Here is a 25,500-nt window from a genome sequence, read left to right as displayed (position 1 = left end):
AAATATTTCATATATATATTTCACATATATATTTCATATATATATATATTTCACATACATATGTATATAGAAAATCTCTGATCTTAAGAACCATTCATGGGTAGTCCCAAGATGGCAGAGGAATAGGATGGGGAGACCACTCTCTCCCCCACAAATACATCAAAAGATCATCTGCCTGTGGAGAAACTTCCACAAAACAACTTCTGAACCCAGATACCCCAGAAAGACAAACCAATCTCTTCAAAATGAGGTAGGACAAAAGATAAAGATGAAAAGAGAGACAAAAGATTTAGGGATGGAGACCCATCCTGGGGAGGGAGTCATGAAGGAGGAGAAGTTTCCACACAATAGAAAACCCTCTCAGAGGTGGGGTCAGTGGGGATATTTGGAATCTCAAAGGGCAGCATAACTGAAAAGAAAATCACCACAGAATTCACAATGAACAGCAATTATTAGCCAAGTGGCTCCCATGCTTGCCTTTGACCAAAGCCAGTGGGGGCTGGTGTGGAGGCATGAGCTACATTGTCAGTCCTTAGGGTAAAGACTGGGGTGAATGCCCTGAGGACACTGAGGAGACTAATGTGACATAGCAAACTAAACCATGGGAATGTCAGAGAAACAAAGAAAAAAAAAAAAAAGGACCTTTCCCACGGGAAGGCTCTAACACAGCACTGTGACCCCTGGCATGCTCACAGAGCAAAGGATCACACTCTAGTGGGCAAGTTGGCTGCCATTTATGCCCTCTCTCCTTGAAGGCAGAGAGGCAGAAGGCAATGGGCCGCTGCAATCTAGGCCCCAGAGACTGCATCTCCCGCCAAGCTGTGAGCTGGCTGTCAGTCACTAATCACATCTTCCTGGAATCCTGGATGGTTCTTATTGGCTGGGAGTGTTAGAGCTTGGGACTAGCTCCCCTGATAAGATGCATGGCCCACCTGGGACTGTGTGCTCGCAGTGCACCCGAGAGCCTGAGCGGCTTGGACCTGGGAGGTGCACAAGACAGATGGCATACCTGAGACTGTGCCCTCATGGTGCACCTGGAGCCTGAGAGGCTTGGATCTGGGAAGTGCACAAGACGCACGGCTCACCTGGGACTGTGTCCTCATGGCACACCTGAAAGCCTTGGACCTGGGAAGTACACGCCACCTGGGCTGTGGCAGCCCAGAGTGATCTATCCACTGTGAGCACTCCCCACACGTGCCAGCAGTATTTTTTTTCAGTGTCCTTCCTCTCCAAAGCACAGCTGAGCAAGTGAGCTCGAATAAGTGGCCACTTTCGCCTCCACATGTCAGGGTGGAAATTAGACACTGAAGAGACTTGCAAACAGAGGAGACCAAATAAAGCAAAGGAAAGAAGGGGGAACTCCCTCAGAAGTGACAGGTGCAACAGATTAAAACTCTGCAGTTAAGCTGAGACTGCATTTGAGGGGCAACTGTAGACTTCAAGAGCAAGTAAAAGCTGGAACAAAGGACTGACAGTGAACTGACCCCATCAACACTGCCCACAAAAGTTCCAGAGAAATACCTAGACATATTTTTATTATTTTTTTAAATTAAAAAAATTTAGTCCTTTATTGCTCCTTTAACTTTTTTATATAAATTTATTTATTTTAATTGGAGGTTAATTACTTTACAATATTGTGTTGGTTTTGCCATACATCAACATGAATCCGCCACAGGTATACACGTATTCCCCATCCTGAAGCCCCCTCCCACCTCCCTCCCCATACCATCCCTCTGGGTCATCTCAGTGCACCAGCCCCAAGTATCCAGTATCATGCATTGAACCTGGACTGACTCCTTTAACTTTTATTTTTATAGTATACTATTACCTTTTTTAAAAAAAAAAAAAAAAAAAAACCTTTATTTAAACAAACTCCATATTTTTTTTCCCAGAGGAGCTACTGAAAATATGTTCTGCTTTATTTCTGGGCAATCTTCCTAAAAGACATCATCTTAAACTTTCCACTAACCTCAGTGTATTCCTGGGAAAGTTGCTCAATTTATAGGCTTAATGTAATTCACTTTTAGACAGAAAGAGGGATATAATCCTGACAAAAACAACTTATAATACCTACTTACCTTTTTCTGCTGGGCTCAAAACAGTCACTGTGAAAAGAGAGAGAGAAAGATCAAGATTAGTGGTATTTAGAAACATTATTTTTCTTATCTGTTTTTCCATAGCATCAATTTTAGTAATTTAGTCAATGATACTTTAGGAAACCATCAGCCTGCTAACATAAAGGAAGGCAAGGGTGATTAAATTCTATCCTTTGCTATCTTCCTTCATCTTAAACCTTGAGTGAGAATTTCTATGGGCTTCCCTGGTGACTCAGTGGTAAAGAATCTGCCTGCCAATGCAGGAGACATGGGTTCAATCCTTGGGTCAGGAAGATCCCCTGGAGAAGGAAATGGCAATCCACTCCAGTATGCTTGCCTGGAAAATCCCATGGACAGAGGAGCATGGTGGGCTAGAGTCCATGGGGTCGCAAAAGAGTCAGACACAGAAGGGTACTTCAAGATGGTGGAGGAATAGGACAGGGAGAACACCATCTCTCCCACGAATATATAAAAAAATCACTTGCATGTAGAACAACTCCCATAGAACATCTTCTGAATGCTGGCAGAGGTTCCCAGATATCAGGGCATAAGACAGAGACTAAAAGGGAGACAGGATTTCAGGATAGGGACCTGCACCCCGGGGTAGTCCTAAAGGAGGGGAGGTTTCCACACACTAGGAAATCCCCTCACATGTGGGGTCAAGGGGAAACTTCAGAACTCAGAGGAGAGTGCAGCACAGGAAGACAGGTGCTCTGAGGCAAAAACAGAGAAAATTCACCACAGAGATTAAGCCCAACAGCACTTCCCAACTGAGAAGTGGCTCACACACTTGTGTCCACTTGCTGTGAGTGGGGGTTAGGTGCAGAGGCCTAGGCTTTGGGGATGAGGCCTCAGAGAGAGGGCCAGAGCTGACTGCCATGAAGATACTCTGAGAGGGCTGAGGCAACACAGACCAGAAAAACTTTGAGTCTGCCAGAGAAAAAAAGGATCATTCCCACAGGAAGACTCTAACACTGCCCTGTGATTCCACACGCTCACAGAATAAGGGACCCCATCCAAGCGAATTCTGAAGAGGTGTGATCCAGCTGCGGTCTGTGGCCCCAGAGGCAGAGAGGCAGGCATGGTGCCAGAGGTGGAAGGCAAGGGACTGCTATAATCTCTGTCCCAGAGATCACAACTACAGCCAAGCAGTGAGCAGCTGCAGGCTGCCACCCATGTCTTCCTGGAAGCCTGAGCAACTCAGCTCTGCCAAGTGTCCCACAAACCTGGACTAACTCCCCTGGGGAAAAGCATGGCCCACCTCCAACTATTTCAACCCTCCACATTGCCCAGCCACAATGAGCACTCCCCACATAGCCCTCTCCCTAGCACAACTGAGCAAGTGACCCCGAATAAGGGGCTACTTTCACACCCTCACATCTGGGCAGTGAACAAACATGGGAGAGAGACTTAAAAACAAAGGTGGGACCGAAACCAAAGCATAACACCAGGGGCTGCATGAGCAAAGGAAAGAAGGCAAAAGCATTTCAGAAGTGACAGCTGCAGCAGTTTAAATTCCAGCATTTAGCCTGAGACTGCTTTGAGAGTAAGTACAAACTGGAGCAAGATAAGACCTGAGTATGAGCAGACCCTGCACTGCCCACAACATGTCCAGAGAGATACTTCCTTGATATACTGGAGAACTTTCTGAGTAGGCAAATCAACTGGAGCTGGAAAATGGAGAAACTACTTGGACATTCCTCTCACTTTTGCTGTCATTCTGTTGCTAAGTCGTGTCCGATTCTCTGCAACCCAGTGGACTGAAGCATACCAGGTTCGCCATTCCTTCATTGTCTTCTGGAGTTTGATCAAATTCATGTCCACTGAGTCACTGATGCTATTTAATCATCTCATCCTCTGCTGCTCTCTTCTCCTTTTGCCTTCAATCTTTTCCAGCATCAGGGTCTTTGCCACTGAAAAGGTTCCTCGTATCAGGTGGCCAAAGTACTGGAGCTTCCGCTTCAGCATCAGTCCTTCCAATGGATATTCAGGGTTGATTTCCTTTAGCATTGACTGGTTTGATCTTGTAGTCCAAGGGATTCTCAAGAGTCTACTCCAGCACCAAAATTCTTTGGCACTCAGCCTTCTTTATGGTCCAACTGTCATATCTGTACATAACTACTGGAAAAACCATAGCTTTGACTAGATGCAACTTTGTTGGCAAAGTGATGTCTTTCCTTTTTAAATATGCTGCATAGGTTTGTATAGCTTTTCTTTCAAGGAGCAAGAGTCTTTTAATTTCATGGTTGCAGTAATCACCTGTAGTGATTTTGGAGCCAACAAACTAAAACCTTTCATTGTTTCCACTCTCCCCCATTTTATTTTCCCCTCCTCTTTTCCCCTTTTTCTTTTTTTCTTTTCTCATACTGTCCTAATGTGGTTCTTTATTGCTCCTTTAATTTTTATTTCTTATAACCTACTTTTTATTTTTATTAAAATGTCTTATTTTTAAAACAAATTCCAAATTTTCAACTTTTTAGATATTTCTTTTTGATATTGTATTTTTTGAGAGTCTAATTTTTCCCATGCTTTTGATTTTTAGTTTTTTTATCTTTTGTTTTTAATTTTGTATCTTTTAAAGTCTGTTAATAATTTTTAATATCTATTTTCATTTGGGGTTTGATTATTGGCTTGATTGTTCTCTTTTTTGACTCTTCTTTTTAACTTTTCTTTCTCCTTTATCTTTCTTTCCTTCTCTATATAACTGTGTGAATCTCTCTGGATGATCTTGGCTTTTGAGAGTTATTTCACCATTATTCTAGGGGTTTTTTGTCTTCTGTGCTGTGTGGCCTGTGAAATCCTGATGCTACAGTCAAGGTTCAGGCCTGAACCCCAGAGGCGGGAGACTCAACTTCAAAACTGTGGACCACCAGAAACTACTAACTCCATGGAAGATTAATAGGTTAGAGCCCTCCCAAAGCCCTCCATCTCAACACTAAGGCCAAGCCCTACCAAAAAGCCAGGAAGATCCAGTGCCAAATGCCACATGCCGGTCCTTCAGCTACATAGGTGTACAACCTGCACGTTAGTAGATAGGCTGACCAAAGCCATACCAAACACATCAGTTTAGTTCAGTTGCTCAGTTGTGTCCGACTCTTTGCAACCCCATGGACTGCAGTATTCCAGGGCTCCCTATCCATCATCAAACACATAGATACCCCAAAACTCACTACTGGACCTGGCACTACTCTTCAGAGAGACAAGGTCTGGCTCCATACAGCAGAACACAGGCACAAATCCCCCCAACCAGGAAACCATCACAAGGCACTGGTCCATCCCCACCCAGGGGAGGCAGAATCCACAATTAAGAAGAACTACAACCTTCCAGCTTGAAGAAAGGAGACTCCAAACCCAGTAAATTTACAAAAAATGAAAAGACAGAGAAATATCCAGCAGAAGGAACATGGTAAAAAACCTACAAGATGGAACAAATGAAGATGAAATAGGCAATCTACCTGAAAAAGAATTCAGAGTAATGATAATAAAGATGATTCAAAATCTTGAAAACAAAATGGAGGTATGGATAAATAGACTATAGGCATGGATCGAGAAGATGTAAGAAATGTTCATCAAAGACATTGAAGAATTAAAGAATATACAATCAACAATGAACAGTGCAATAACTAAGATTAAAAGTGCACTGGAAGGAAGCAACTGAGTAGAGTAACTGAAGCAGAAAAATGGATAAGTAAGCTGGAAGAGAGAATGAAATAACTGAAACAGAACATGAATATGAAAATTTGAATAATGAAAAAATAATAAAAAGTAATGAGGACAGTCTCAGAGACCTATGGGACAACATTAAATATAACATTCAAATCATAGGGTTCCTAGAAGAAGACAAAATAAAGTCTATGAGAAAATATTTGAGGAGATTATAGTTGAAAATTTCCCTAAAATGTGAAAAGAAATAGCCACCCAAGTCCAGGAAGCCCAGAGCCTCCCCAAAAGGATAAACTCACAGAGAAACACAACAGATATTAATCAAACCAACAAAAATCAAACAGAAAGAACAAATATTAAAAGTAGTAAGGGAAAAGCAACAAATAACATACAAGGAGATGCCTAGAAGGCAAATAGCAAATCTTTCAACAGAAACTCTACAAGCCAGAAGGGAATGGTAGGACATACTTAAAGTAATGAAAGGGAAAAGCTACAACCAAGATTACTCTATCCAGCAGGGATCTCATTCAGATTTGAAGGTGAAATCAAAAGTTTACAGACAAGCAAAAGTGAACTGAATTCAGCACCACCAAACCAGCTCCTCAACAAATGCTGAAGGAACTTCTCTAGACAGGAAACATAAAAAGGAAAGGCCTACAAAAACAAACCCAAAACAGTAAAGTAAATGGTAACAGGATCATATATACCAAAATTTACCTTAAACGTAAATGGGATAAATGCTCCAACCAAAAGATACAGATTGAATGAATGGATACAAAAGGAAGACCCCACACCCCATACATACTGTCTACAAGAAACCCACCTCAGACCTAGGAATAAATGCAGATTGAAAGTGAGAGCCTGGAAAAAGAAATTGCTACAAGTAGAAATCAAAAGAAAGCAGGAGTAGCAATACTTATCTTAGACTAAATAGACTTTAAAATAAAGATATTTGTAAGATACAAAGAAGGGACACTACATAATGATCAAGGGATCAGTTTAAGAAGATATAACAACTATAAATATTTGTACTGCCTCCTGTGAAACCTGCATGCAGGTCAAGAAGGAACATTCAGAACTGGACATGGGACAACAGACTGGCTCCAAATTCGGAAAGGAGTATGTCAAGGCTGTATATTGTCATGCTGCTTATTTAACTTATATGCGGGGTACATCAAGTGAGATGTCAGGCTGGATGAGGCATAAGCTGGAATCAAGATTGCCAGGAGAAATATCAATAACCTCAGACATGCAGATGACACTACCCTTATGGCAGAAAGTAAAGAGGAACTAAAGAGCCTCTTGAAGGTGAAAGAGGAGAGTAAAAAAGCTGGCTTAAAACTCAACATTCAGAAAACTAAGATCATGGCATCCAGTCCTATCACTTCATGGCAAATTTGCTGTAGTCCATGGTGTCATAAAGAGTCAGACACAAGTGAGCGACCAAATTAAAAACCCAAAACAGGAGCATCTCAATACATAAGGCAAATACTAATATCTATTAAAGGAGATACTGACAGTAACACAATAATATTTCAGGACTTTAATACCTCACCCACACCAATGGACAGATCATCCAGACAAAAAATTAATAAGGAAACATAGGCTTTAAATGATACATTGGACCAGTTGGACCTAACTGATACCTACATGGCATTTCATCTGAAAATAGTTGACTTCACTTTTTTCTCAAGTGCCTATGGAATATTCTCCAGGATAGATTATATCTTGGGCCAAAAACCAAGACTTCTTAAATTTTTAAAAATTGAAATTACTTCAGGTATCTTCTCTGACCACAGCACTGTAAGATTAGATATCAACTACTGAGAAAATGACTATAGAAACACAAACACATGGAGGCTAAACAAGCTTCTGAATAACCAACAGATCACTGAAGAAAATATCCCTAGAAACAAATGACAATGAAAACATGACAATTCAAGACCAATGGAATGTAGTAAATCAATGCTAAGCTGGAAGCTTATAGCAATGCAAGCCTACCTCGAGAAACAAGAGAGGCATAAAAAAAAAAAAACCTAACTTTACACCTAAAGCAACTACAAAAAGAAAAAAAATCATCCCAAAGTTAGTAAGTGGAAAGAAATTATAAAAAATCTGAGAAAAAAATAAATGAAAAAGAAATAAAGGAGATAATAGCAAAGATCAATAAAACTAAAAGCTGGTTTTTCAAGAAGATAAACAAAACTGACAAACCATTAGCTAAGACGAATCATGAAAAAAGGGAGAAGACTTAAACCAATAAAATTAGAAATGACAAAGGAGAAGTTACAATGGACAACAGATACACAAAGGATTATAAGACACTACTATGAACAATTATAGGTCAATAAAATGGACAACCTGGAATAAATGGACAATTTCTTAGGAAACTATAACCTTCTAAACCTGAGCCAGGAAGAAATAGAAAATATAACCAGACCAATCACAAACACAGAAGTGAAACTGTAATAAAACATCTTTGAACAAACAAAAACCCAGTGCCAAATTGCTTCACAGGTGAATTCTACCAAAAGCTTATAGGAGAGCTAACACCTACTTGTGCTCAAATTCTTCCAGCAAACTACAGAGGAAGGAAAACACCCAAATTCATTATATGAGGCCACCATTACCCTGATACAAAAACCAGACAAAGATACCACAAAAAAGAAAATTACACATCAATATCACTGATGATGTGACTCCTCCTTTGCCCTTGGATGTAGGGTATTCTTTTTAGCTGGGATCCAACATTCTCCTGTCGATGGTTGTTCGGCAGCTAGTTGCACTTTTGGAGTTTTCACAGGAGAAGCTGAACACATGTCCTTCTACTCCACCATCTTAACATCTTTATGACAAACTACTTCAGTGTTCTTCCCTTGAGAACTCTGTGAACATACTCTATGAACAGTATGAAAAGGCAAAAAAGTATGACACTGAAAGATGAACTCCCAAGTCAGTAAGTACCCAATATGCTACTAGAGAAGAGTGAAGAAATAGCTCCAGGAGGAATGAAGAGGCTGAGCCAAAGTGGTAACAATGCCCAGATGTGGATGTGTCTGGTGGTGAAAGTAACGTCTGATGTTGTAAGAACAATATTGCATAGGAATCTGGAATGTTAGGTCCATGAATCAAAGTAAGTTGGAAGTGGTCAAACAGGAGATGGCAAGAGTGAACATCGACATTTTAGGAATCAGTGAACTAAAATGGACTGGAATGAGCAAATTTAATTCATGACCATTATACCTACTACTGTGGGGAAAGAATGCCTTAGAAGAAATGGAGTAGCTTTCACAGTAAACAGGAGTCCAAAATGCATAACTTGGGTGCAATATCAAAAACAGCAGAATGATCTCAGTTCATTTCCAAGGCAAACCACTCAATATCTCAGTAATCCAAGTCTATGCTCCAACCACTAATGCCAAAGAAGCTGAAGTTGAATGGTTATATGAAGACCTACAAGACCTTCCAGAATTAACACCCAAAAAGACTGTCATTTTCATCATAGGGGACTGGAATGCAAAAGTAGGAAGTCAAGAGATAACTGGAGTAACAGGCAACTTTGGCCTTTGAATACAAAATGAAGGAAGGAAAAGGCTAATAGAGCTTTGCCAAAAGAATACACTGGTCATAGCAAACACCCTCTTCCAACAACACAAATGAAGACTCTACACATGGGCATCATCAGATGGTCAATACCAAAATCAGACTGATTATATTCTTTGAGGCCCGAGATGGAGTAGTTTGATACAGTCAGCAAAAACAAGACTGAGAGCTGACTGTGGCTCAGATCATGAACTTTTTATTGCAAAATTCACACTTGAATTGAAAAAAACTAGGGAAAACCACTAGGCCATTCAGGTATCACCTAAATCAAATTCTTTATAATATACAGTAAAGGGGACTTCCCTATAGCTCTGATGGTAAAGAATCTGCCTGCAATTCAGGAGATCTGGGTTTGATCCCTGGGTCAGGAAGATCACCTGGAGAAGGAAATGGCAACCCACTCCAGTATTATTGCCTGGAGAATCCCATGGATGGAGGAGGCTAGGGGGCTACAGTCCATGGGGTTGCAAAGAGTAGGACACAAATAAGTGACTAACATACAATAAACGGACAGCTAGATTCAAGGAACAAGAACTGATAGAGTTTCTGAAGAAATATGGATGGACGATCAAAACACTGTACAGGAGACAGTAATCAAAACCATTTCCAAGGAAAAGAAATGCAAAAAGGCAAAACGGTTTTCTGAGGAGGCCTTACAAATAGCTGAGAAAATAAGTGAAAGGCAAAGGAGATAAGGAAAGATATACCCATCTGAATGAAGAGTTCCAAAGAACAGCAGGGAGAGATGAGAAGGCCTTCCTAAGTGAAAAATGCAAAGAAATAGAGGAAAACAATAGAATGGGAAAGACTAGAGATCACTTCAAGAAAATTAGAGACACCAAGGGAACATTTCATGCAAAGCTAGTGGAGGAGATAGAATTCCAGTTGAGCTGTTTCAAATCCTGAAAGATGATGCTGTGAAAGTGCTGCACTCAATATGCCAGCAAACTTGGAAAACTCAACAGTGGCCACAGGACTGGAAAAGGTCAGTTTTCATTCCAATCCCTAAGAAAGGCAATGCCAAAGAATGCTCAAACTACCGCACAACTGCACTCATCTCCCATGCTAGTAAAGTAATGCTCAAAATTCTCCAAGCCAGGCTTCAGCAATACGTGAACCGTGAACTCCCTGATATTCAAGCTGGTTTTAGAAAAGGCAGAGGAACCAGAGATCAAATTGCCAACATCCGCTGGATCATCTTAAAAGCAAGAAAGTTCCAGAAAAACATCTATTTCTGCTTTATTGACTATGCCAAAGCCTTTGACTGTGTGGATCACAATAAGCTGTGGAAAATTCTGAAAGAGATGGGAGTACCAGACCACCTAACCTGCCTCTTGAGAAATCTGTATGCAGGTCAGGAAGCAACAGTTAGAACTGGACATGGAACAACAGACTGGTTCCAAATAGGAAAAGGAGTACGTCAAGGCTGTATATTGTCACCCTGCTTATTTAACTTATATGCAGAGTACATCATGAGAAATGCTGGACTAGAAGAAACACAAGTTGGAATCAAGATTGCCGGGAGAAATATCAATAACTTCAGATATGCAGATGACACCACCCTTATGGCAGAAAGTGAAGAGGAACTAAAAAGCTTCTTGATGAAAGTGAAAGAGGAGAATGAAAAAGTTGGCTTAAAGCTCAACATTCAGAAAATGAAGATCATGGCATCCAGTCCCATCACTTCATGGGAAATAGAAGGGAAAACAGTAGAAACAGTGTCAGACTTTATTTTTGGGGGCTCCAAAATCACTGCAGATGATGACTACAGCCATGAAATTAAAAGACGCTTACTACTTGGAAGAAAAGTTATGACCAATCCAGATAGTATATTCAAAAGCAGAGACATTACTTTGCCGACTAAGGTCTGTCTAGTCAAGGCTATGGTTTTTCCAGTAGTCACGTATGGATGTGAGAGTTGGACTGTGAAGAAGGCTGAGCACCGAAGAATTGATGCTTTTGAACTGTGATGTTGGAGAAGACTCTTGAAAGTCCCTTGGACTGCAAGGAGATCCAACCAGTCCATTCTGAAGGAGATCAACCCTGGGATTTCTTTGGAAGGAATGATGCTAAAGCTGAAGCTCCAGTACTTTGGCCACCTCATGCAAAGAGTTGACTCATTGGAAAAGACTCTGAAGCTTGGAGGGATTGGGGGCAGGAGGAGAAGGGGACAACCGAGGATGAGATGGCTGGATGGCATCACGGACTCAATGGACGTGAGTCTGAGTGAACTCCAGGAGTTGGTGATGGACAGGGAGGCCTGGTGTGCTGCGATTCATGGGGTCACAAAGAGTCAGACACGACTAAGCGACTGAACTGAACTGAGCTGAACTGAAGGGAACATTTCATGCAAAGATGGGCACATTAAAGGACGCAAGTGGTATGGACCTAACAGAAGCAGAAGATATTAAGAAGACGTGGCAAGAATACAAAGAAAAAAGTGAAAGTCGCTCAGTCGTGTCCGACTCTTTGTGATCCCATGAACTAGACAGTCCATGGAATTCTCCAGGCCAGAAACTCTAGTGGGTAGCCTTTCCCTTCTCCAGGGTATCTTCCCAACCCAGGGATCGAACACAGGTCTCCAGCACTGCAGGCAGATTCTTTACTGGCTGACCCACAAGGGAACCCCAAAGAATAAAAAGAAGAACCATACAAAAATGATGTTAATGACCCATATAAAAACGATGATGTTATCACTCACCAATAGCCAGACATCCTAGAGTGCGAAGTCAAGTGGGCTTTAGGAAGTATCACTCTGATGAAAGCTAGTGGAGGTGATGGAATTCCAGCTGAGCTATTTGAAATTCTAAAAGATGATGCTATTAAAGTGCTGTACTCGTTGCACTCAATATACTAACAAAATTGGAAAACTCAGCAGTGGGCCAGAACTGGAAAAGATCAGTTTTCATTCCAATCTCAAAGAAAAGCAATGCCAAAGAATGTTCAAACTACCACACAGTTGTACTCATTTCACACGCTAGCAAGGTAATGCTCAAAATTCTCAAAGTTAAGCTTCAATAGTATGTGAACCAAGAACTTCCAGATGTTCAAGCTGGATTTAGGAAAAGGCAGAGGAACCAGAGATCACATTGCCAATATTCATTGGATCGCAGAAAAAGAAAGAGAATTCCAGAAAAACATCTACTTCTGCTTCATTGACAACGCTAAAGACTCTGATCAAAATAAACTGTGGAAAATTCTTAAAGAGATGGGAATACCAGAGCATCTTACCTACCTCTTGAAAAACCTGTATGCAAGTCAAGAAGCAACAGAACCAAACATAGCACAAAGGACTGGTTCCAAATTTGAAAATGAGTACATCAAGGCTGTATATTGTCACCCTGCTTATTTAACTTATATGCAGAGTACATCATGTGAAATGCCAGGCTGGATGAAGCACAAGTTGGAATCAAGACTGCTAGGAAAAATATCAATAACCTCAGATATAAGGAGGACACTGCCTTTATGGCAGAAAGTGAAGAGGAACTAAAGAGCCTCTTGATGAAAGGGAAAGAGGAGAGCAAAAAAGCTGGCTTAAAACTCAACATGAAAAAAATGAAGATCATGGCATCCAATCCCATCACTTCATGGCAAATAGAGGGGAAACAATGGAAACAGTTATAGACTTTGTTTTCTTGGGTTCCAAAATCAGTGCAGATGTTGACAATAGCCATGAAATTAAAAGACGTACTCCATGGAAAAGCTATGACAAACATAGATAGCATATATAAAAAGAGACATTACTTGGTCAACTAAGGTCCATATATTCAAAGCTATGGTTTTTTCATTAGTCATGTATGGATCTGAGATTTGGACCATAAAGAAGGCTGAGTGCTGAAAAACTGATGCTTTTGAAGTGTGGTGTTAGAGAAGACTCTTGAGAGTCCCTTGGACTGCAAGATCAAACCAATTAATCCTAAAGGAAATCAGTCCGGAATATTCATTGGAAGAACTGATGCTGAAGCTGAAGCTCCAGGACCTGGCCACCTGATGCAAAGATCTGACTCTTGGAGAAGACCCAGATGCTGGGAGAGATTGAAGGCAGGAGGAGAAGGGGATGACAGAGGATGCAATGGTTAGATGGCATCACCATCTCAATGGACATGAGTTTGAGCAAGCCCTGGGAGATGCTGAAGGACAGGGATGCCTGGCATGCTGCAGTCCATGGGGTCACAAAGAGTCAGACATGACTGAGCAAAAAACAATCACTGATGAACACAGACGTAAAAATTCTCAACAAAATCTTAGCAAATACAATCTAGTAACACATTTAAAATATCATACATCATGATCAAATGGGCTTTATCCCAGGGGTGCAAGCATTCTTTATTATACACAAATAATCAGTGTGATATACCAGATTAACAAATTGAAAGATATGATCAACTCAATAGATGCAGAGGAAGCTTTTGACAAAATTCAACACCCATTTATGATTGGGAAAAAAAAAAACTCTCCAAAAAGTAAGCATAGAAGGAACATATCTCAACATAATAAAGGCCATATATGATAAACCTGCAGTAAACATTATTCACAATGGTGAATAAAAGAAAGCATTTCCTCTAAAAACCAGGAACAAAATAAGGGAGCCTACTCTCGCCACTATTATTGACCATAGTTTTGGAAGTCCTAGCCATGACAATCAGAAAAGAAAAGGAAATAAAAGGAATCCATATTTCAAAGAAGAAATAAAACTCTCACTATTTGCAGATCACATGATTCTTTACATAGAAACCTCTAAAGATGCCACCAGAAAACTACTAGTGCTAATCAATGAATATAGTAAAGTCACAGGATATAAAATTAATACACAGAAATCCTTTGCATTTGTATACACTAAAAAAGAAAAATCAGAAAGAGAAATTAAAGAAACAATCCCATTCACCATTGCAACAAAAACAAGAAAATACTTAGGAATAATTTTACCAAAATAGACAAAAGACCTGTATGCAAAAAACTATAAGATACTGATGAAAGAAATTAAGGACAACAACAACAGATGGAGAGATATAACATGTTCTTTGATTGGAAGAATCAATATTATGAAAATGATTATACTATTCAAAGCAATCTATAGATTCAATGCATTTCCTATCAAACTACCAATGGTGTTCTTCACATATCTAGAATAAATAATTTCAAAATTTGCATGGAAACACAAAAAAAATTTGAATAGCAAAAGCAATCTTGAGAAAGAAGAATGGAAATGGAGGAATCACCCTTCCTGACTTCAGACTATACTACAAAACTACAGTCATCAAGACAGTATGGTACGAATACAAAAACAGAAATATAGACCAATGGAACAAGATAGAGAAACCAGAGATAAACCCATGTACTTATGGGTACCTTATTTTTAACAAAGGAGGTTAGAATATACAATGATGCAAGAATAGTCTCTTTAATAAGTGGTGCTGGCAAAACTGGACAGCTACATGTAAAAGAATGAAATTAGAACACTTCCTAACACCACACACAATGATAAACTCAAAATGGATTAAAGACCTAAATGTAAGACCAGAAACTATAAGACTCTAGAGGAAAACATAGACAGAACAAAATAAGACATAAATCACAGCAAGGTCCTCTATGATTCACCCCCTAGAGTAATGGAAATAAAAATAAAAATAAACAAGTAGGACCTAATTAAACTTAAAAGCTTTTGCACAGGAAAAGAAACTATAAACAACATGAAAAGACAATGTTCACAATCAGAGAAAATAATAGGAAATGAAACAACTGACAAAGGATTAATTTCCAAAATATACAAGCAGCTATACAAGTCAATAGAAGGAAAACAAACCACCGAATCAAAAGTGGGGAAAAGACCTAAACAGACATTTCTGCAAAGAAGACGTACAGGTGGCTAACAAACACATGAAAAGATACTCAACATTGTTAATTATTAGAGAAATGTAAATCAAAAGTACAATGAGGTATCACCTCACATTGGTCAGAATGACCATAATCAAAAAGTCTACAATCAATAAATGTTAGAGAGGATGTGGAGAAAAGGAAACCCTCTTGCACTGTTGGTGGGAATGTAAATTGATACAGCCACTATGGAAGACAGTATAGAGACTCCTTAAAAAAACTAGGAATAAAACCACCATAAGACCCAGCAATCCCACTACTAGGCATATACCCTGAGGAAATCAAAATGGGAAAAGACACATGTACCCCAATGTTCCTTGCAGCACTATTTAGAATAGCTAGAACATGGAAACAACCTAGAAGTCCACCGACAGATGAATGGATAAAGAAGTTCAAGTACTTATATACAATGGAATGTTACTCAGCTGTAAGCAGGAATGTATTTGAGTCAGTTCTTGAGGTGGATGAACCTAGAGCCTATTACACAGAGTGAAGTATGCCAGACAGAGAAAAACAAATGTCATATACTAATGCATATATATGGAATCTAGAAAGAAGATACTGATGAAATTATTTGCAGGGCATCAATGGAGAACCAGACATAGACAACAGACTTATGGGCATGGTGGGGGCGGGGGTGGAAGGAGAGGGTGGGATGTACAGAGAGAGTAACATGGAAACTTAGATTACCATATGTAAAATAGATAGCAAATGGGAATTTGCTGTGTGACTCAGGAAACTCAAACCAGGGCTCTGCAACAGCCTAGGGGTGGGATGGGGAGGGAGATATGAGGCAAGTTCAAGACAGAGGGGACATATGTATACCTATGGCTGATTCATGCTGATGTTTGGCAGAAACCAACACAATTCTGTACAGCAACTATCCTTCAATTAAAAAAATAAATGTAAAAAAAAAAAAAAGACAGTATGATACTGGCAGAAAAAAGAAGTATAGACCAATGGAATAAGATAGAAAGCCTGAAAATAAATTCACACACCTATGGTCACCTTATCTTTGACAAATGAGGCAAAATATACAATGAAGAAGTCTCTTCAATTAGTGGTTTTGGGAAAATCGGTCAACTATGTGTAAAAGAATTAAAATAGAACTTCCATATGACCCAGCAATCCCCCTGCTGGGCATACACACCAAGGAAACCAGAATTGAAAGAGACACGTGTACCCCAATGTTCATCACAGCACTGTTTATAATAGCCAGGACATGGAAGCAACCTAAATGTCCATCAGCAGATGAATGGATAAGAAAGCTGTGGTACATATACACAATGGAATATTACTCAGCCATTAAAAACAATACATTTGAATCAGTTCTAATGAGGTGGATGAAACTGGAGCCTATTATACAGAGTGAAGTAAGCCAAAAAGTAAAACACCAAAGGAATCAAGATCAAATTGCCAACATCTGCTGGATCATGGAAAAAGCAAGAGAGTTCCAGAAAAACATCTATTTCTGCTTTAATGACTATGCCAAAGCCTTTGACTGTGTGGATCACAAGAAACTGTGGAAAATTCTGAAAGAGATGGGAATACCAGACCACCTGACCTGCCTCTTGAGAAACCTATATGCAGGTCAGGAAGCAACAGTTAGAACTGGCCATGGAACAACAGACTGGTTCCTAATAGGAAAAGGAGTACGTCAAGGCTATATATGGGAGAAGGCAATGGCATCCCACTCCAGTACTCTTGCCTGGAAAATCCCATGGACGGAGGAGCCTGGTGGGCTGCAGTCCATGGGGTCGCGAAGAGTCGGACATGACTGAGAGACTTCACTTTCACTTTCATGCATTGGAGAAGGAAATGCAACCCCACTCCAGTGTTCTTGCCTGGAGAATCCCAGGGACGGGAGCCTGGTGGGCTGCCGTCTCTGAAGTTGCATGGAGTTGGACACGACTGAAGCAACTTAGCAGCAGCAGCAAGGCTGTATATTCTCACCCTGCTTATTTAACTTCTATGCAGAGTACATCATGAGAAACGCTGGGCTGGAAGAAGCACAAGCTGGAATCAAGATTGCCAGGAGAAATATCAATAACTTCAGATATGCAGATGACACCAACCTTATGGCAGAAAGTGAAGAGGAACTAAAAAGTCTCTTGATGAAAGTGAAAGAGGAGAGTGAAAAAGTTGGCTTAAAGCTCAACATTCAGAAAACGAAGATCATGGCATCCGGTCCCATCACTTCATGGGAAATAAATGGGGAAACAGTGGAAACACTGTCAGACTTTATTTTTTTGGGCTCCAAAATCACTGCAGATGGTGACTGCAGCCATGAAATCAAAAGATGCTTACTCCTTGGAAGGAAAGTTATGACCCACGTAGACAGCATATTCAAAAGCAGAGACATTACTTTGCCAACAGAGGTCCATCTAGTCAAGGCTATGGTTTTTCCAGTGGTCATGTATGGATGTGAGAGTTAGACTGTGAAGAAAGCTGAGCGCTGAAGAATTGATGCTTTTGAACTGTGGTGTTGGAGAAGACTCTTGAGAGTCCCTAGGACTGCAAGGAGATCCAACCAGTACATCCTGAAGGAGATCAGTTCTGGGTGTTCATTGGAAGGACTGATGCTGACACTGAAACTCCAATACTTTGGCCACCTCATCAGAAGAGTTGACTCATTGGAAAAGACCCAGATGCTGGGAGGGATTGGGGGCTGGAGGAGAAGGGGATGACAGAGGATGAGATGACTGGATGGCATCACCGACTCGATGGACATGAGTTTGAGTGAACTCTGGGAGTTGGTGATGGACAGGGAGGCCTGGCGTGCTGTGATTCATGGGGTCGTGAAGAGTCGGACATGACTGAGTGACTGAACTGAACTGATATATGGAATTTAGAAAGATGGTAATGATAACCCTATATGCAACACAGCAAAAGAGACACAGGTGTATAGAACTGTCTTTTGGACTCTGTGAGAGAAGGCGACGGTGGGATGATTTGAGAAAATAGAACTGAAACGTGTATATTATCATATGTGAAACATATCATATTGTGAATCAGTCCAGGTTTGATGCATGAGACAGGGTGCTCAGGGCTGGTGCACTGGGATGGCCCAGAGGGATGTGGTGGGGATGGAGGTGGGAGGGGGGTTCAGGATGGGGAACACATGTACACCCATGGCTGATTCATGTCAATGTATGGCAAAACCACTACAATACTGTAAAGTAATTAGCCTCCAATTAAAATAAATAAATTTAAAAAAATAAAATGCCAAAAAAAAATTTGGAGGACTCACACTCTTGACATCAAAATTTAAAACAAAGATATGGTCGTCATCAAAGCAAGTGTGGTACTGGCAGAAGAACTGACAAACAAATCAGTGGGACAGAATTAAGAGTACAGAAATAAATCCATACCTCTATGATCAACTGGTTTTTGACAATCATGTCAAGGCTATTCAATGGCATAAGAATAGTCTCTTCTATAAATGATGCTGGGACATCTTCATAGCCACATGCAAAAGAATTAATCTGGATTCCTCCCTCACTCCATGTACAAAAATTAACTCAAAATGGACCAAAGATCTAATCATATTTAATAAAAGGTAAAAATTATAAAAATCTTTTAGAAGAAAATACAGGGGTAAATCTTTATGGCCTTGTGTTTAGCAATGGGTGCTTCTATATATGATGCCAAAAAGCAGGCAACAAGTAAAAATATGGGTAAGTTGAACTTTATCAAAATTAAAGATTTTATGTATCAAATGACAGGCTTCCCAGGTAGCTCAGTGGTAAAGAATCCACCTGCCAATGTAGGAGATGCTGGAGATGTGGGTTTGATCCCTGGGTCAGGAAGATCCCCTGGAGGAGGAAATGGCAACCCACTCCAATATTCTTGCTGGGACAATGCCACGGACAGAGGAGCCTGGTGGGCTACAGTCCATGAGGTCGCAGAGTCAGATACGACTGAGCAACTGAGCAGATATCAAATTATACTATCAAAGAAGTGAAAAGACAACACACGGAATGGGAGAAAGTATCTGCAAATCATTTATCTGATAAGGGTTGAATATTCAAAATACATAAGGAAATCTTATAATTCAAAAATAAAAAGATAAATAACCCAGTAAAAAATGTGCAAAGGACTTAAATAGATATTTCTTTAAAGAAGATATACAAATGGCCAACAAATACATGAAAAGATAATCTATTTCATTAGTCATCAGGGATATGCAAATCAAAATCACAATAAGATACTACTTCATAGCCACTCTGATGGCTATAATTTAAAAAGGAAAATAAATTTTGGTGAGGATGTGGAATATTGCTCAGCCATAAATAAGAATGAATTTGAGTCAGTCCTAGTAAGGTGGACGAATCTAGAGCCTGCTATACAGAGTGAAGTCTGAAACAGAAAAATAAGTATCATATATTAAAGCATATATATAGAATCTAGAAAAATGGTATTGATGAACCTACTAGCAGGGAAGGAATGGAGATGCAGACATAGAGAACGGACTTGTGGACACAGTAGGGGAAAGAGAGACTGGGAAGAATGGAGAAAGTAGCACTGATATACATACACTGTAATGTGTATATAGATAGCTAGTGGGAAGTTTGTATATGACACAGGGAGCCCCGCCTGGTGCTCTGTAGTGATCTAGAGGGGTAGGATGGGGTAAGGAAGGGAGACTCAAGAGGGAGATGATATATGTATAATTATGGCTGATTTGCATTTTTGTACAGAAGAAACCATCACAACATTGTAAAGTAATTTTCCTCCAATTAAAAATTAAATTAAAAAAATAAAAGACTTATTAAAGGGGGGGAGTAATGACAGGATGGATTGGTGGAGCCAGAATTGGAAATAAAAGCTATCTTACCTTCCTAGTTTTTAAATAATGGTATCTGATGCAAAATGTTAAGGAAAGCACTGTGCAGGCCAAATGAAACACATCTGTAGGCTACATGTGGCCTGTGAGTCACAAGTTTAGACCTCTGTATTGGTTGAAAGTAGATGAAGTTAAGTAAGATACTGTGGAGGTTAAAGCATGGACTGAGGAGCTATACTGCCTGGGTTGCCATCCAAGCTTGGACATTTACTAGCTCCATGACTTTAGACAAGTTTCACAATGTCTCTGTGCCTCAGTTTTATTATCTTCAAAATGGTTATAATGATAATGTGTGCCTCATAAGGTTGTTATAAGGATTAAGTTTGTGTGTCTGTGTATGTCTGTGTGTGTGTAGTCGCTTAAAACAGTACTTAGAATGTAGTAAATGCCCTGCAAATATGTTAAATAAACAAAATAAATAAGCTTCTTTTCAGCTTTTAATATTATATAACTTAATAAGAACTTGTAGAAAGCTAATTATTAATTTGGTCTTTATATCATTTTGCACATCTGCACAATGGGGATAGTAATGATATCTGCTTTGTATGGTTAGTGTTAGTATTAAATAAGTTAATATATTAAAATGTTCATACATCTACAATACTTAGAACACTGCCTGGCACAGATCAAGCACGATGTGTTAGCCATTATTAATTTTAAAAATAATTGCTTGGCAAAGCTCATGTAGGTCAGTACTGAAAAACTCCAAAATATGTCTGATATATTTACAATATGGCATTGATCCTAGGAGCAACAATAACAGAGCTGAACTTTTAACCCTTCAATCAATCATTCAAAAGAGCAAAGTGGTGAGCTCTGGAAAGAGAAAAACTTCCCAGTCATTGTACAGCCCATTTAATGCACCTGCATATCAGAATGTGATAAAAAAGAAACACAGCCTACATTTGTATCTATGAAGGCAACTAACTGAATTTGTAATAACCTTTCTGTAGTTTCCTTAGTAAATCTAAGAAATGGACCAGGAAAATTCAAACTCTGATGCACAGAATCTATAAGAAACTTCTATATTAGAAAATATAGCTATCTTCTGTCTCCCTAGTTAATCCCAGTCTACCTGGAGTAGACTATTGCTTTGTCAAATACATAAGAAACAGAAATTATAAGTGGAGTTAGGTCCTAGAGTTAGAAAAAGCAGGACCTCAACCATAATTTTTAAGAGGAGAAGAATCTGATGTAAAGAAATATAGGAGTCTTCGAAGGATTTGAAAGTGAGGGGATGTTCAAAGAGATAAATAGGAGTCCTAATGTGAGGGGACTGGAAATATACTGGGACCTCACATTGAATGGATAGGGAACATTATAGGACACAATTTTAAGAATGTTAGAAGTGGGATTCTATACTGAAGTGACAAGATTAGTGGAACTTCCTTTGAGAAGAGATGGGGATTCTTCAATGTGAGAGGCAAAGAGAGAACTCACCATGAGAAAAGCAGAGGTTCTTTTGCGAGGAGACAGGATATACTATGAAGACTCCATTGTGAATTGATAACACTGTAGGAGACTGGGGGTAATCCAAGTGGGATAGAGTCTTGGGATTTGCATCTGTAAATACTGTGGAATTCTGAGTTTGAGAGCATGAGATATACTGTGGGAACTATTTTATACACTGGAGGGGATGAATGTTCCCTGGTGTTATAAGACTGGGTATAAGAGGAGACCCTAGATTTATAAAAGTATGGTCTAATGAGAAGGGACAAGAAATGAGCCTCCCATTGTAAGGAAAGGAAATATTAGAAACCCCTGAAGGAAAGTATGGTGTTTCCCTAGTTTGAGAAGACAAGGGACAAGTATAATCCTAGAAGAAAGAAAGTGAAAATAGTAAGAAACCCCAGAGGAAGAGGATAGCAAAATGTGGGGCTAACAGTGGAAGAGGACTGCAGGAGGTGGGGAGTATATTTCAGAAAAGATAGCAAGAGGAGATCATCATTAGAAAACTAATGGCCTTGGAAGGGTATAGGGGATATTGTAGGAACCCTTGAAATTGAAAATGTTAGTTGCTCAGTTGTATCTGACTTTTTGCAACCCCATGGACTGTAGCCCACCAGGCTCCTCTGTACATGGGATCTTCCAGGCAAATATATTGGAGTGGGTAGCTATTCCCTTCTCCAGGGGATCTTTCCCACCCAGGGATCGAACCCTAGTCTCCTGCATTGCAGGCATATTCTTTACTGTCTGAGTCACCAGGGAAGCCCTTGTGGGAGGGTAAACAGGATACCCTAGCGTGAGAAGACAGTGGACAAAGCAGTACCATAGTGTGATAAAAAGCGGGGTGACTAGTATGAGGTGTCAGAAAATAATGTGGGGCCATGAATGGGAAGGAGTGAATGTACCTCAAAGCAGGCAGGCAGGAGACTAAGGGGAGCTCCAGTGTGACAAATCAGGGCTTCTTGTATGAGTAGAAAGGATGGGATGTATTGTAGGAGTCCCATTCCATCAGAGAAGATCAGAAAATGGGGAATGGAAGGGAAACTAATGGAACTTTTAGTTTAGTCCCACAGGGAAAGAGGAATGGAAGGTGCATTACTTTGTGAAAAGGGGAGACTACAGTGGGATAGAACAAGGTGTACTGTGGGGTCCCAAGTGGCAGAAAATGCACTTCAGCTGGCTTGAGAGGATCACTGGAAAAGGAGGAATCCTAGTGTTAGATAAGGGAGAGCTAATAAGAGAGTACAGGAAATATTGGGGGGTTCCTAGTAGGAAGAAACTGGAAAATATGGGGCTCTTAGTTGGGTGAATTGGTGGGACTCATAGTGTAAGTGGCCAGTGTAAGTACACAGGGTACGTTGTTTACTCAACTCGGTAGGATGACAGCCCCTAGAACCAGAGCACAAGGCACAAGTGGTTGTCCTGTTTGAGAAAAGGGGATCCCAGTGGGGCGGGGGACGGAAATTCTTGTGGGTATGGCCAGGAAGTAATGTAAGAAACCCTGGCTAGGAGACGATAGCGACATGGTGGGACACTCGTGGGAGGGTGCAAGAAATACTATGGGAAGCCATAGGTTGGAGATCAAGAGATCTCCAGGGAGCTTAAGGAAAACCGCAGTGTGAAGGCTAAGAACACAGGGGACACCAGTGTGAAGGGTAGGGCAGACGGTTATGCTGAAGCATAATTTCCCCACCTTAGGTGCCAGCTCGACTTACCCAGGCAGAGTTCAAAGACGTAGGCATAGTAGGACCAGAGCACGACGAGGACGATAACGAGCACTGGCACCCAGGAAAGTACACGGCGGCAGCACCGTAGCCCCCCGGACAGAGCCATCTTCCAGCCCCGCCGCATCTTAGGCTCGAAGATCGACCGAGCAGGCCTGCTGGCGCTGGGTCGGAATTGCTGGGCAGCGGCTGAGAGGCGGGAAGACGCGCTGTGCGGCGCTCCACTGCCTAGCCTGGCGGGAACAATCTCCCCTAGTCGATACCACCTGTGGGGCTGCAGGCCGGAGTGCACCACACACAATAGGCATGAGTCACTGCGAGGAGGAACAGGCGGTGTTGGAGCGGAAGATGATCCGTCAGGCTGGCGAGGCTGGGCACGCTCAGAGGGAGTGGAGAGTGCAGTCCCTCCTCTTTCCTCTTCTCCCACCCCTTGCCACAGCACTTGATGCAGGGCTAGACCTCTGCAAAACTCTTAAGCAGAAGAAATTTAGGTCCGCCCATCTGCTCTTACTGCACTGCGTTCCCCTCATCTCATCTCTGCTCTGATCTCTTTCTGTTTCTTTGTCCCCTCCCCGCCAAAGCCACACACACACACACACGCACGCACGCACGCACGCACACACACACATTATTGTCTGACACACACGAGCACAAAGACACGCAGTGTGGAAGATACGAACGGTAGCATCTAATGACTTAAAGATCATCCAGCCCCATACTCCCACTGCTGCTTGAACAATATGCTTAACACGTAGCGCCGCAGTTGCTGCTTGGGTAAGTCCATTGACAGGAAGCTCCCTCCTTCTTTCTCTAGTTCCCTTCCCCCTGAGTCAACTTAGTCCATTTATTTTAAGAATAAATAAACATATTGGTACAGAAAAAAATGGGAGAGATATCAACTTTGTGAGAGGTGAGAGAAAACTACAAGGATATTTAAGCTGAGCTTCAGTAATAAATAAGAGTTTGCCTGACAAAAGGGAGGGGAAGGACTTTTCAGACAGAGGAAACAGCATTTGCAAAGGCAGAGAGTACCCGGTTTCCCTGGTAGCTCGATCTTAAAGCCTCTGCCTGCAGTAGGGGAGACACAGGTTCCATCCCTGGGTCGGGAAGATCACCTGGAGAAGAAAATGACATAATCCTGTAAAGCAGATTATGAACAACCATTAAAGGTTTGGGGACAATGAATTGAACAATCATTAGAAGTTTTGGGACAATGAAAATGACATTATCAAAGCTGTAGTTTTGTAAAAGAACCGGCAGGATTTTGTAGAGGGGAACAGCCTGGAAATATACATCAATTAAAAGGCAATTATTTCAACAAGTGTTTCCAGAGTGGTTGCTTTGTGTTAGGTTGCTGCTACTGCTAAGTCGCTTCAGTCCTGTCCGACTCTATGCGACCCCGTAGATGGCAGCCCACCAGGCTCCCCCATCCCTGGGATTCTCCAGGCCAGAGCACTGGAGTGGGTTGCCATTTCCTTCTCCAATGCATGAAAGTGAAAAGTGAAAGTGAAGTCGCTCAGTCGTGTCTGACTCTTCAAGTCCCCATGGACTGCAGCCCACCAGGCTCCTCCGTCCATGGGATTTTCCAGGCAAGAGTACTGGAGTGGGGTCATAAAAAGAATGACAAAAGGGGGCCTGTCTCCAAGAAGCTCATGTTCTCATCAGAGCAATAGATGTTCAATGACATAAGTACAATAACAGAAGTATAGCAAGCTTTTGTACATTGATAGATTTGATAAATTTGTTAAATACCTGCTGTTCAAAGATTCCCAAGTAACTCTGGTATAGAACCCACCTGCCAGTGCAGGAGACGTAGGAGACCCGGGCTCCATCCCTGGGTTGGGGAGATCCCCTAGAGGAAGAAATGGCAACTCAATCCGGTTTTCTTGCCTGAAAAACCCCATGAACAGAGGAACCTGGCGGACTGTGGTCCATGGGCTCGCAAAGAGTTGGACACAACTGAGCACCCAGGCATGTTCAAAGATTTATGAAGATCTGTGACCTGAAGAAATTTGTAATTTTGCTAAGACTTATGTTGCTCTCTATTCTTATTCATGGTTACATATGCAAGAACTTTGTTGTTTCTTTTCAGATTGTTACATTCATGGTTGATACTACTAAATAAATGATGTAATGAAATGCAGCTCACATCAATTACAATATTTATTTTTTAATAGCCTGATTAGACTTGTGCCCTAAGGTTATGACATATATTTTCAAATATTTTTCCATCTTTCTGAGATATAAC

At 40.9% G+C, this 25,500-nt stretch overlaps 1 protein-coding gene across 1 annotated transcript in view; it reads right to left on the bottom strand.

The window, feature by feature from the left end:
* Positions 1 to 23,768, bottom strand: part of ZDHHC15 (zinc finger DHHC-type palmitoyltransferase 15) — a 108,020-nt gene extending 84,252 nt beyond the window's left edge. The window contains exons 1-2 of the mRNA XM_040265655.1: positions 23,244 to 23,768; positions 2,079 to 2,105 (exon numbers count right to left, since the gene is read on the bottom strand). Coding sequence (XP_040121589.1) covers positions 2,079 to 2,105; positions 23,244 to 23,379 — 163 coding nt within the window. The 5' untranslated portion in view covers positions 23,380 to 23,768. The remainder of the gene's footprint in view (positions 1 to 2,078; positions 2,106 to 23,243) is intronic.
* Positions 23,769 to 25,500: the final 1,732 nt, after the last annotated feature.

The sequence above is a fragment of the Oryx dammah genome, unplaced genomic scaffold (assembly GCF_014754425.2).
Source record: "Oryx dammah isolate SB20612 unplaced genomic scaffold, SCBI_Odam_1.1 HiC_scaffold_23, whole genome shotgun sequence".
Lineage (NCBI taxonomy): Eukaryota > Metazoa > Chordata > Mammalia > Artiodactyla > Bovidae > Oryx > Oryx dammah.
This window is presented reverse-complemented; position numbering and strand designations above follow the sequence as displayed.